At 37.3% G+C, this 12,604-nt stretch overlaps 1 protein-coding gene across 1 annotated transcript in view; it reads right to left on the reverse strand.

The window, feature by feature from the left end:
• Nucleotides 1–899: 899 nt before the first annotated feature.
• The window catches only part of LOC126284947 (probable ribosome production factor 1), a 45,559-nt gene continuing 33,854 nt past the window's right edge, over nucleotides 900–12,604 (reverse strand). Inside the window, exons 4-5 of the mRNA XM_049984222.1 lie at nucleotides 2,838–3,062; nucleotides 900–1,418 (exon numbers count right to left, since the gene is read on the reverse strand). Of these exons, the coding sequence (XP_049840179.1) occupies nucleotides 1,098–1,418; nucleotides 2,838–3,062 (546 nt within the window). The 3' untranslated portion in view covers nucleotides 900–1,097. The remainder of the gene's footprint in view (nucleotides 1,419–2,837; nucleotides 3,063–12,604) is intronic.

Raw genomic sequence — 12,604 nt, forward strand, 5'->3', positions numbered from 1 at the left:
TTCCTTCTCTCCCTTTTCCTACTACCGAATTCCATTCACCCATGACTATTAAATGATGCTACAATTTACTAAATAACTGTTATAATAAAGCATGAAGTTTAAAACGACAGTGTTCAAGTGAATGTCCTGAAACCCTCTGAATGGTCCTTGGTTGCCCAAGAGTGTATCATGTGTGATACCTGGAGTGAGCCTCATCTTGTCCATCTCTGTTCAAGATTACACCGATAGCAATATTGAGTACCAGAATGGGTTTTCACTCTGCAGCAGAGAGTTTGCTGATATTAAACTTCATGGAATATTAAAACTGTGTGCCAGACTGGAAGTCGAACAACGGCTCTATCATACCGAGCACAACTCATAACCCGTTTTAACCTCCCAAAAAGTTTCAGATCAGCGCACAACGAAAATTCATCCTGGAATTGATCCTCCAGGCCATGGCTAAGCCATGTCTCCACAATATCCTTCCTTCCAGGAGTGTTGTTCTGCAAGATTTGTGGGAGAACTTTTGTAAAGTTTGGACAGAAGATGATGAGCTGCTGGCATAATAAAAGCTGTGAGAATGAGTCATGCTTGGGTAGCTCAGTTGATAAAGCACTTGCCCACAGAAGGCAAATGTCCCTCGGTTCAAGTCCTGGCCCAGCACCCAGTTGTAATCTGCCAGAAGCTTTCAATATTAAGTGCACTTGTGACATAAGTGCACTTGTGACATCATTTTTAACCTACAAAAAGGCTTACCTTAAGTTCTTAGTCTGGCAAAAACTGCAGCAAAAACAGATAATTAAAACTGTTAAGCCCAGCTTTGAAACCTGGAGCTGCTTTCTCAAAAGCACAAGTGTTCTCAATTTTAAGGTAACAACATAGGAAACAGTCACTGAAAATTGATTTTCAGAGAGTCAGGGTTAATACCAATACATTCAGTTTTTATTCTCCTGAGCTCTAATTCTTTGTAATGGTTTCACATAGGAAATCTTGCTTTACATATAGTATGTACTAAACAGTTTACATTATTTCACTGATAGTGTAAATTTCTATCCTGTTTTTTTGTGCGGACGTTGCCAGTACCCTCCGCACACATACAGTCATTTCGGCACAAAAGATTACAGGTAAAACTTCCTTCTTGAAGCCTCCAATGTGTGCCGGCGACCAGTCTTGTCCCACTCAAACTCTCCAGTCTTCGTGTCGAAGGTGCCATGCTGCAACCACCGTAGTCGTAGAGTGAAACGGGGACCTAACTCACGTAGGGACACCTTCTGGGCAGACTTGTACTGGTACATGTGGTGCCGAAAGAAAATGTAGTCTCTCTGGTTGTGAAAAGTGACGACACGCCTGCCTTTGAACTCAGGGTCTGGATTGAATAGCACACCTAGGATGTTGGCAACAGTGTGGCCCAGGCGAGTGGTGAAATTGTTCAGTATTACCTGCAAGTCACCACACAATACAGTCAACACAGAGAGAGGTAAATTTTGCAGCAGCAAGCAAAGGAAGTTAATGAGAGAAAAATACAAGTTTATCAGTACACATAGAGCATTCTACTCTTGTCCAAACTATACATCTCTACCTCTTTGCACTTTTACCTTGCCCTTTAAATGTTTCTAACTCTATGAGCTTACCTTGCTACACCTGTCTTAAATTTTTCATTGTACTCTGTCAACCTCACTGATCTATTATTTTCTTTGACTTTACTCCCACTTCTACCTTAACTTTACATTATTTCTTTGTCCTGTTCACAATTCCTTTCTTGTGTCTTTGTTGTAGTTTTATTCAGTCTGAACGTGGTCCAAATCATCTCCCCACACTAGTCTATCATAGCTAACTGCAACATACATCTGTTTCAACCTGCTTATTGTATTTGAGCATTTGTCTCCCACAACAATTCTTACCAATCCCACACTTACCTCCATTACCAAACTGACAATTCCTCGATTCATCACGATGTGTCCTATCAACCAATTCCTTCTTGTAGTAGGTTGTACCATAAATTTCTTTTTCCCCCCAAACCAGTTCAATACCCACTCAGTAGTGATTCGATCTACCATCTAATCTTTAGCATTTTCCAACAACATTTCAATAGCTTGTACTTTCTTGTTGTCTGAATTCTGTTTACTGTCCCCACTTCACTTCCATTCAAGGCTACACTTTAGACAAGATATCTTCAGAGAAGACTTTCCAACACTTAAATTTATATTCAATGCTACAAATTTCTCTTCTTCAGAAAATACTTTATCTTGTTACCAGTCTCCATTTATATTATCTGTACTTCAGCTGTCAGTTATTTTGCTGCTCAAATAGCAAAACTCTTTTACTAGTTTTAGTGCCTCATTCCCTAATTCATGGAAACTACTTTTCTTTCATATTTACCCATCTGACTTATGTGGGTGTTACACACAATGGTGACCAAATGTGATATAATTGGATAGATAAAAAATCTACCCACCAAGCAACTCATGAAAAAATGAGTGTAACAGTTATGGAAATGTACATTCATCTGAGTGTATTTCAAATCTCATTCGGTGCAGTCTCCAATAGTCAGTTTTTCCTTCTCATTCCATCTGGTAGGTCTCCCCTGACCCAGGATTCTGGGTGACTTCTGCGTATCCCTCCCCCTTTCCTAAACCTCACCAGTTCTTTTCCTTCATCCCTCTTCCTTCCCCTTCAACTATTCTGTAAGAAGAAAGAGCCAGTAGCTCTGAAAGCATGCACATTTCTATAACTTTTAACTGTGTTTTCTCCCACTGCTGCTTGGAGTATAGATTTTTATCCACCCAGTTATTATATACATGCAAAAAATTATTATTTTAGTCAATATTAATGTAAGAATTTTACAAAGTGTGACTTACTTCTGGCTTATGCTGTGATATTTCCTTATAGTTGCGCTTGAGGTCTGTGGTTAACTTCACATTGCTAAGCTTGAAATTTGCAGTTGGGCCATCTGGTAAGTGAACAACCAGTAGGCCATTTGGCTGCCGCTGATCCTCATTGATTACTATCAGATCTGAGAAGCCTTCTCGTTTGCAACTCTCAACCATCTTCTTCACACCAGATCGGTTACGGTACCGAGTGATCTGTTATGAAAGCAAATTAACTTCTAATGTAAGACAAGCTACATACACCTGTATGCTCTAGTACATAACAGGTAACAATTTAAATACCTTGTTTAATGTACAGCACAGCTATCAAAGAAATAAATATAATGATGGAAAATGTTAGGGAGAACCCAAACTACAGTAATAGCAAAATATACAACCACACAAACCATACAGAGAAAGCATGTAGCAGATAATCAAATACAGTAGGTGCTCGAAACTTCTTTTCAAACATGTTGAGGATAAAACACATGAATTATTTGCACATACATGTGTATTACAACATTACATTTACATTTCTTCTAATTGACACTCTGAATTTGTTCTTTTGTCAGTATACAGGAAAATGAAAGAAACAGGAAGAGAGAGAGAGAGAGAGAGAGAGAGAGAGAGAGAGAGAGAGAGAGAGAGAGAGAGAGAGTGTAAAACAGAAGGACACTGAAGGAACTAAGAGTAGAGTTTACTGTACAGTGAACACAAAAACTACTAGAGATGATAGGGCACTACCTCAGTTGGAGAGGAATTCCATGATCCAACAAATTCCATGTTCTTTAACATTTCTGGCAGCCAGGTTCCAGTTTTTCTAGTATTGTACACTAGTAACACAAAGTTTCTTTTCTGGTTCATATATTGCTGTTTTTACTTTTGGGCTTTCAATCTAAATTAGTTTACACTGTTCATCCAGGAACAACTGCGTTAGAAAAATCACAACAGGCTTCTGCCATACAGACAAATAACAATGATAAGCGTGTGATTGTCACAATAAAAATGTGTTGTTATAAGCTACGCACAATCCCTATTTAATGAAAAATACAAGCAAAAACATATGTAGTTGTCATACACAATTAAAAATCGTAATCCTCACCAATACACTGAATGAAATATGTATAAGCGAAGGAAATTAAATGTACAATACAATGTTTATACAATAATTCATGGCAATGAATTTCATCTGTTCTTAAAAAAACATAGTTTTGTAACAGCAAGTAAAAACTTATCAAAAAATTGAAATTGGTGTCTAGGTATAAAGCAACAGCTATTTTCCAACATGCTACAACAACAAATTATATGTCAAAACATGCATTTCTGAGAGATCTTTTCTTGGTGCTCACCCACAAAAAAGCAAAAATTTATGAACATGGTGAATTAAACCAAAAACAGTGAAAGGCACCAGACTCTGAAACCGCATGCACACTGAGCTTGAAACACATTTATGAAACATTTTTCAGGCTACTTGATGTGGAAACGGTTTGGAAACATGTTTCCACGAGTGAAAACATCTGTCCATAACAATGATAGTGCAGATCAAAGGAAACAATGTTTCAGGTCAGCTACCGCATGTCACTGCTGTATGGTGCTAGAGTATATTTATATGTCAATGTGTAACCTGTTATAAAGAGTTGTTAGGTTTTTATTTTCCCTTGTTGTGTTAAGTTTTTCCAGGGGCAGGAGAGGAGGGAGGGGTTATGCAATGAACGAGACTGCAAGCCGTCGAGTTTTTGTCACTGTACAAGGCTAAGGGCTGCTTGTGGAATACGTGAAGCAATCAGTACAAGAAAAGCAACAAAACACAAGACCCTCTGCAGAGAACTGCTGCTACATTTGTTAGAATACTGACAAAGACAGTGAAGAAAAGAAAATAAGGTCATTTGTCATATCTTGCTTTGAAATGCGAAATGAATACTCGAGGCTCTGGAATGAAAATCATGTTGCCAAAAAACTAAGATTAGCGGCATGTCTAGTTGTCACTGCTTGCTGAAATTTCTGTCTATTTTTAAGAAAGGTTGATACCATATTTGCCAGAAATTCCAAATCATTAGGTGACATATGAGTGAAATTATGGAAATTAGAACGGTCTTCTGTATTCAGTTCCCAAATGTCGCAAGTTTCCCCACCAGTTCTTCTATAGTATGTTTTCCCTCACTAATGACAATGAGTATATGCAAACCAACAAACTGATTTCAATCAGTAACTAATGTGATGTTATCAACCATTACCAACTTCTATAAAAACTCTCCCTCATCAAAATAATACCATAGTTTTAAAACCAATTACGAAATTTTTGATAAACAAAACCACCTCCTGTAAAACTCTGAAAAATGGCTGCATGGCCTGCAGGCCAAAAGTCATGATAAACAAAGGAAGATGAAGATGCCTTTCATTTTGTTTTCATAAACCTTCAAGTATTAAAAATGCAGCACCATATATTACAGCTCCCTCATCTTGGGACATGACATGGCACACAATGCAAAAACAATACAACAAATAGCTTTGCAGATGATGCAAATACACTGAGATATGGTTGTTTCTTGTCTCTGTGGCAGCAAAGTTGGAAACAGATGTGAAACACTGCAGGAAACAAAATTTCCAACTGAAACACGTTTGCAGTGACAGTGTGGATGCAGCTTAACATGTGGAAGGTGTGTGTTTTCCTTGTGTAGCCAGCAGTACTACAGCACACACTGGTGATTAGAGCACAGTGACATCCAGTGTATTGCTTGAAAACATTTACTTGCTCATTGTACTGAATTGTCAAAATGGAGCATTCTGCGCAGCATTGCCAACACACACCATTTACACTTCACACTTGACTCTTATTGTAGTGTAAAACAAGTTTTCGTGAAAGCACATATATACACACAAGTTTTCCTTCAAGTTGTCCTTATTTATACCAATGAATATAACAAAGTTAAGCCTGCTGTGATTTCAGTGATCCTCTGTCCCAGCAGCCCACCACATTTATAACAATCTGTCTGCCATCACACTGCATTAAAAACCATTGAGGACTGCAACAAAGGTGAACAAGCTATCGCAAAAATGTTCACTGAAAATGTTTTCTTAATTGTCGTGCCACACATAGCAAATGCAGTAGCCTACGTTGCCTGCAGTCGGTGGAGGCACGTACACTCCAGATTCTCTCAAGACTCCAGGGAGAACTCCTGCAAGTAAACGAATGCACGGTAGTGGAGGGTTTGCTATAAACTGATCACATCAGCTGTACTTTGGAACAAGCCACCAAGTAAGCTTGCGGTTCATCACTCTTATGCTAGAAGAGACAGCATTATTGTGATGTCACCATGTTACACCGCAAGTGGAAAACAAACACCCAAAATGTTACAAATATCGGAGATGTTGTAATCCAGTAGTTTTCACCGTATTTCACAGTTTACAGTTTATTTCACCATGTAAACTCTTAAATTTTTGCTATTTTTGAGGTGAACATAAAATGACAGAACCGTCAAAACTGTGTGTTTACAGTATAATTTGTGGGAATAGTGAGTTGGGAAATGCCTCAGTTACCTCGTACATCATTGCAAAAGTGGTAGTCTTTTCAACTACATACTCTACAGTATTAACAGTTACAAAACTCATTTTTTTTCTTAATTGGTCTATTATAGGAGATAAAATTTTGAAATTCCTTTTTTGTTTATGTCCTTGTGATTTGGTTATGTCAGTTGACATTATGCGTGTTGGTAAAATTGCTACCTAGCAGGACAAGAAATTCTTGCACCGACTTTGTTTTATAGCTTCTGTGTTTGTCCATAACCTACTGCTTTAAGAATTTTGAATGTTTCATTGGCTAAGGTCTGTAAACTTACTATGTGTGTCAGAGTGGTGTGGAGTTTGCGCTGGCTGTTGGGTGACATAACAAGTAACCAGCCAATAAGAGCTCCCTAGCTGGTAATGTCCTTTTACCTGATTCTGAGGGAGCATATTCTTTGTGAGTCAGTGTTTGAATTTAAAAGGCTGATGATCGCTCTTGTTGCTAAATACCATTCATCAGAAATACATTAAAAAAGACGAGACTGATTTATAAGTCGCACAAGAAAAGTGGGTGGCTGGGCACTTTTGTCACATATTGGCTTGGTCCAGAACACTTCGCTTCCACTGTCCTGTTTTTCAATTGCTCCCGCAACCTAGCAGTAGTTGTATTATAATCATGTGGTGAAGCTAAATGCAGCAAGTTTTGTTGGCATTGCCAATCATAATCATGTATTATGTCAGCGTTTCCTCTCCGCAATGGCCTAAAATATCCCTTAACTCAATCACCACTCGCAGTGCAAACTGACTGCCTTGTGTGCCACATATAACTCATTCAGTGACATCAAATGTCAATAGGAAGAAAACGGGATGAAGTCAAGAGAGACATCATGTAAGAATGTAGAATCGAGGTAAACCTTACTAGGAAAAAACATAAAATCAGGGAATTTTCAACATTGATCTTATGGGTTGTACACAGGGACTACGAATTTATGATGTAGAATTGCAAAAAACATAATATTGTGGAATGAAAAATCAAAGTTCCACCGTAGTGTTATTTCTGGTGCCACAACATATATGATAATGAATTAAGGTCAAGCAAAGGGACTTACAAGTTTAACTTTTGCAGGAGATTGTGTGCTTGATCGGAAAAGCCCAACACTTTGCCTTTCACAAAAGCTGACACCTACAAGGGTATAGTAAAAGTATCAGTAACATGACAGTCTACTAAGAAACCACTGAAATAGTAACTGTTACAGTAGCAGTTAGAAAGTGAAAAACCATTGCTGACACTATATTGTTAAAATTTTATTTCTCCAAGAAAGCAAAAGAAATAAATCTTTCTTCCAAAGAAACACAGTAAAAGTGAGGAATGGTTAACATGTAAAAGTAATTCAAGAATGGAGAAATCTCTCAAAACTCTATGTCAGGATTGATACGAGATGGAAGAAAGGCAGCCCATGTCCAAATAGTAGAGTTCTACTACTAATAATAATCTCTTGTTGTTAACCATTAGAACATGATCATTAGAATTTGTAAGAAATGACAAGATACACTTGCAAGGATTCAGGTGGGAAATTCTATTTTCAATGTATCAGTGATGTGTCATTTGCATTCAAAAGTGAAACACGTTTGAACACCACTGAAATAGATTATATTTAATAAATCTGACAACATTGTTGTTGTGTAAAATAACTATTTAGTCTCTCTGTTTTGTAATGAATTCCAAACAGCTATACTTGATGAAGTTCACTTACTACAATTGATTTCAAAGTTCTGGCAGCGTCATCATCAGGCACTAGTCATTGGTGCTTCTAAATCAATCATAATAAAACATGAATATAATCAATATGGCTGTTTGGAATTAATTTTAGAAAAAGAGAATAAATAATTTTTATCTGAAAAAATAGTAATTTAGTTGACATCCCCATCTCTTCAGCAAAATGGAAGATGAAAGACTGACAATATCAGGGGCTTAAGGCACTTCCTCAAATCTTGCCCAAGAATTTGCACTGACATTCTATACAATGTTAACTCTTGCACAGAAAATCAATGACAGATAATGAAAATAATTAATACTATAATACCAGGACACTTCTCAAATAAAATATTTTTGTCAAATGGGGACAACAACAGAGAAGCAGTTAACTTGTACAGACAAGGCCAAGGAAGTAAAAGGGAAAAGTTAGCATCAGCGATAAAGAAAGAAAGCAATGGATGCAAAGATAGAGGGGGAGGGAGGGGAATGTGTAGAAATGAGGTAATCAAAGTTGAGTGAGGGCAGAGAGAATCATTCATTGGGCAAAAGAAAGATAGCAAAAATTTACTGAGAGGAAAGCCCTGCCAATGATAATAAGATTCAGACTCCTTTTGAATGCAGCATTGTTTTGGGTCTGACACAGACTACTGAGTCATAGTTTCCAGAGGTTGCCACAAGTTTCCCCATGTGAAATTCCCTGATATTTCCCTGATTTCCAAACAAGTTTTAGCACTTTTCCCTGACAATTTTTGAGATCTCAAGGGTAAGTGAAGACATAAGTTGACAAAAAATAATGTAAGGACTTCTGTATTTCTAAACGTGTGAACAAAAATCTTAAGTACTAATATCAACATCTGCTTTTAGATGGAGAAAGCAAGCCAAATGGTATAATTAAGACCACTGATGTTATTTTATTTCAATAAAGCAAAACACATTTGGTGACAAAAATACACATTTTGTTGGAGTCGCAAGACAGATTTAAAATACCTCCACTGCTTTCAGAAATAATCTCAGAAAAAGTAGGCCTCTTGACAGAAATGTATAAGATGGGGAAGAGTTGGGTAAACCAACACTGAAGGTGACCGCGAATAAAATGCTGGTTTTACTAAGTTCCATTATTGTTGGTTATTACCCACTGTGTTATGTCTATTATTCTATAGGTACTGTGTGATTTTTCTTTCAAGAAATACATGAGTAAATAGCGTACAAACTGCCAGTAACAGCCACAGTTTTCTTCTTCTTATCATCCAAACTTTCTAATATATAAACTTCTTTCGAAATGCCAAAATGTTCTAGAATAAATAAAATGTCATATTGTACAATGTACTTGTGGTGAGACAGTTGCAATTCCGTGGCCTCTGGCCTGCTGAGGAGTGCCACAGTTCTGGGTCCATGGATAAACTATGAAAATCCGCCACATTACGCCACACACACACAGACAGACCCAGCCTGTGGTCAGATCAGTGAAACTAGATCTGACAGGCAGGGCCCGCACATTAGTGTGAAACAATGGGCTTCATATTGGCAGGTCCGAACTGTTAGAGATACCCACAGAAATGGCGGTTTTGGCCCATCATGGAAGTCCACTCGTGTGGCCAGATATTCATGTGTCACAGACACCATGTTGATGAAATGGACTGCGTTGATCACCCACACAACAGATAACATGTGCAAATACTCTGAGAATCAATACTAATGAAGATAGGTAGCAACTCACTGTAAAGGTGACCAATAAGCCACAGACAGGCACATAAAAAAGACAATCACACTCTCACAACTAAATTCTTGGCTACAGCCTTTGTCAGAAAATTAGAACGCACATACATTTACTCACACACAGCTCATGCACACATGACCTTTGTCTCTGGCTGCTGGGTCAACAAGCTTTGAGAATCACATCTAAACAAACCCCTCCTGATGTCACCCTACCTCTCATCAGCAGCTGCTAGGCTAGCAGCAAGTCGTGGTGGCAGCACTGACTGCAAGGGAAAGGGAGAAGCAGTAATAATAAGTCAGAGAGTGTCGCATGTGCTCAGCTGAGCCCAGCCAGCGACGAAGCATGAAATTTCGGTAAACAAACAATTTCATGCTACCGAGACAAAAACGAGGTTTTTCCAGTGGGTTTATTTATTTCCCCCCTCCCCTCCCCCTCCAGATTTCTCTGATGTTTCCATGATATGATTGAAATTCCCTGATTTACATAACTTGTGGCAACCATGAACGTTATCAAACAACTGGATTAATTAATTTTATGGTCCTTTAGATCTGGTATTCGGAGGACATTGAATCAGTTTTTAAGTGGTACAAACATTCGTTGCACTAAAACAATTGTTTTTCAACTAAAAATAATATTACATAATACCACATTTTCTCTTCTTCCTATGACTATTGAGAACATTTTACAAATATAGCATCAAAAAGTGATACAATTTTGATTTTCTAGATACACTTCCACAATCATACAATATTATACTAAAGAGTTTGCCTCTTTATCAAAATGGTCAGCACCTCCGACTGCCATGCAGCGGGCCCAGTTTCTATCCCCTACTACGTCAAACATTTACTCCACTCAGGGCTGGGTGTTGTGTTGTCATCACCATTTCATCATCATCAACATGCAAGTTGCCCAATGTGGTTTCAATGGAAAAGACTTGCAACTTGGTGGCCGATATTTCCCAGGTTAGGACTCCCGGCTATCAATGCCACACAATCATTCATTTATTACACTGAAGATTAGAATTTAACTTCATCTGTAATTATGTTTATGTAGCTCGGTAATATGTTATACAGTAGTTATGCCTTTTTGGAATAGTGCTGGATTTGTATGCTAAACATGTACATAATTTGTCTGTCTTCTATAATAGCTATGAAGGATTCATTACAGAAGGTACAAAGTTCACTGATGTTCAATTTCTCTTGTATAATAATTAATTTTTTTAATTTGTACATACAAGGAATGACACAATTTTACTTTCTCTAAATAGCTGCCTGCATGATGATCTTTGAATTACTTTTAGTACTTTTCCTAATTAATACTTTCTGTTGTATGTATATACCTAGAAATTTTTACAATCTGTTTTGAAGATTGACTGTTTGTTCAGTGCAATATAGGAATTAGCTCGTGTCCTATTGTGTGGCGGATATGTCCAGTGCAACAGTTTTTTTTTCCAAGTTTATAAATAAATCATTTGCCTCAAAATACTCTACTATATTCTCTCCGTTACTGTTTTGATGTTTTCTTCTAATATTTCTTTCATATATACTGTTAATAAGATTACAGTAATCTGCAATTTACATATTAATTTCTTGTCCAGCATGTGGAGCGTGTTAACACAGGTTTCACAACCTTAGCATTGATTTTGAATCAAATGCCAGTGTTAGTAGCACTTTTCTTATTATTTTACAGACAGTGACCAGTCTCAACCACTAAGGCCATTATTCATTAGCTACACTGTATGTCAGATATCCTGAAAGGACACACAACGGCATATCAGTCATGGTTTTTAAAATAAAACGTGCAAACTGGTGCTGACATTTTATTCGAAATCATTTACATATATTAAAAACAGGATAGGAGCCAATATGGACCCAGGGGACACATTGTGTTCTATTGCTATTACTAGGTCATACTAGTCTCAGGAAACAAGGACTTGAGACAACATGCAGCACTTCTTATTAAATAAAACAGTAAACCAGTGAAAAACTGCTTTTAATAAACATTTTAAATACAAGAATGCACTTGTACAATCTGAGAAAATGTGCAGCATTTCTTATATAAAACAGTAAACTAGTAAAAAACTACAAATATCTTCGGGGGGAGGGGCTGCTCCTCACTGGGTACGCCCATGTCCCCTTTTCCTAAATCTTGTCAGTCCCTTTCCTCCTCTCTTCTCTCTTCTTACTTCTCCTTCTACCCTTCTGCCAGAAGGAGCCACTGGCTCTGAAAGCTTCCACATTTTCTAACTTCTATGTTTTTTCTCCTGCTGCCACTTTGCAAGTAGATTTTTTATCTTTTAAATTACATTACATTTTCAAAAATTTATTACTTTTGTTGAAATATATTGATTTTTATAAATATGCTTCTTGGACTACAAATTTGCTCCCATGAATCTTCATTTAAATAATGCCTAAATACTTCATATTTCTTGTCACTGTAAGATCTACTTTTGTACTATGTTGACTTTCTATTCTGAGACTACTGCTTTCCAAGTGGAAATTTATGGTTTGGCCATACTTTTCATGTGACATCATCAGAAGCTGAGGACATGTTACTGTTTTTAAAGACTGAACATACATTTTCATAGTGTGCTTTGGTGGTTTTACACACACAGGACAAATTTTTCTTTTACCGATGTGTCATTCTATTTCTTCAAAGTTGATATTTCATATTGTAATGCCTCAATGTCATTTTGTAGTAACTTAATAATGAATTTTACATATGTGTCTTAAGCAAGCATTCATGGGTAGTTCAGGTCTTGTGAATAAGCCACACTGACCAATT

Source organism: Schistocerca gregaria, chromosome 8 (assembly GCF_023897955.1).
Source record: "Schistocerca gregaria isolate iqSchGreg1 chromosome 8, iqSchGreg1.2, whole genome shotgun sequence".
Taxonomy (NCBI): Eukaryota; Metazoa; Arthropoda; class Insecta; order Orthoptera; family Acrididae; genus Schistocerca; species Schistocerca gregaria.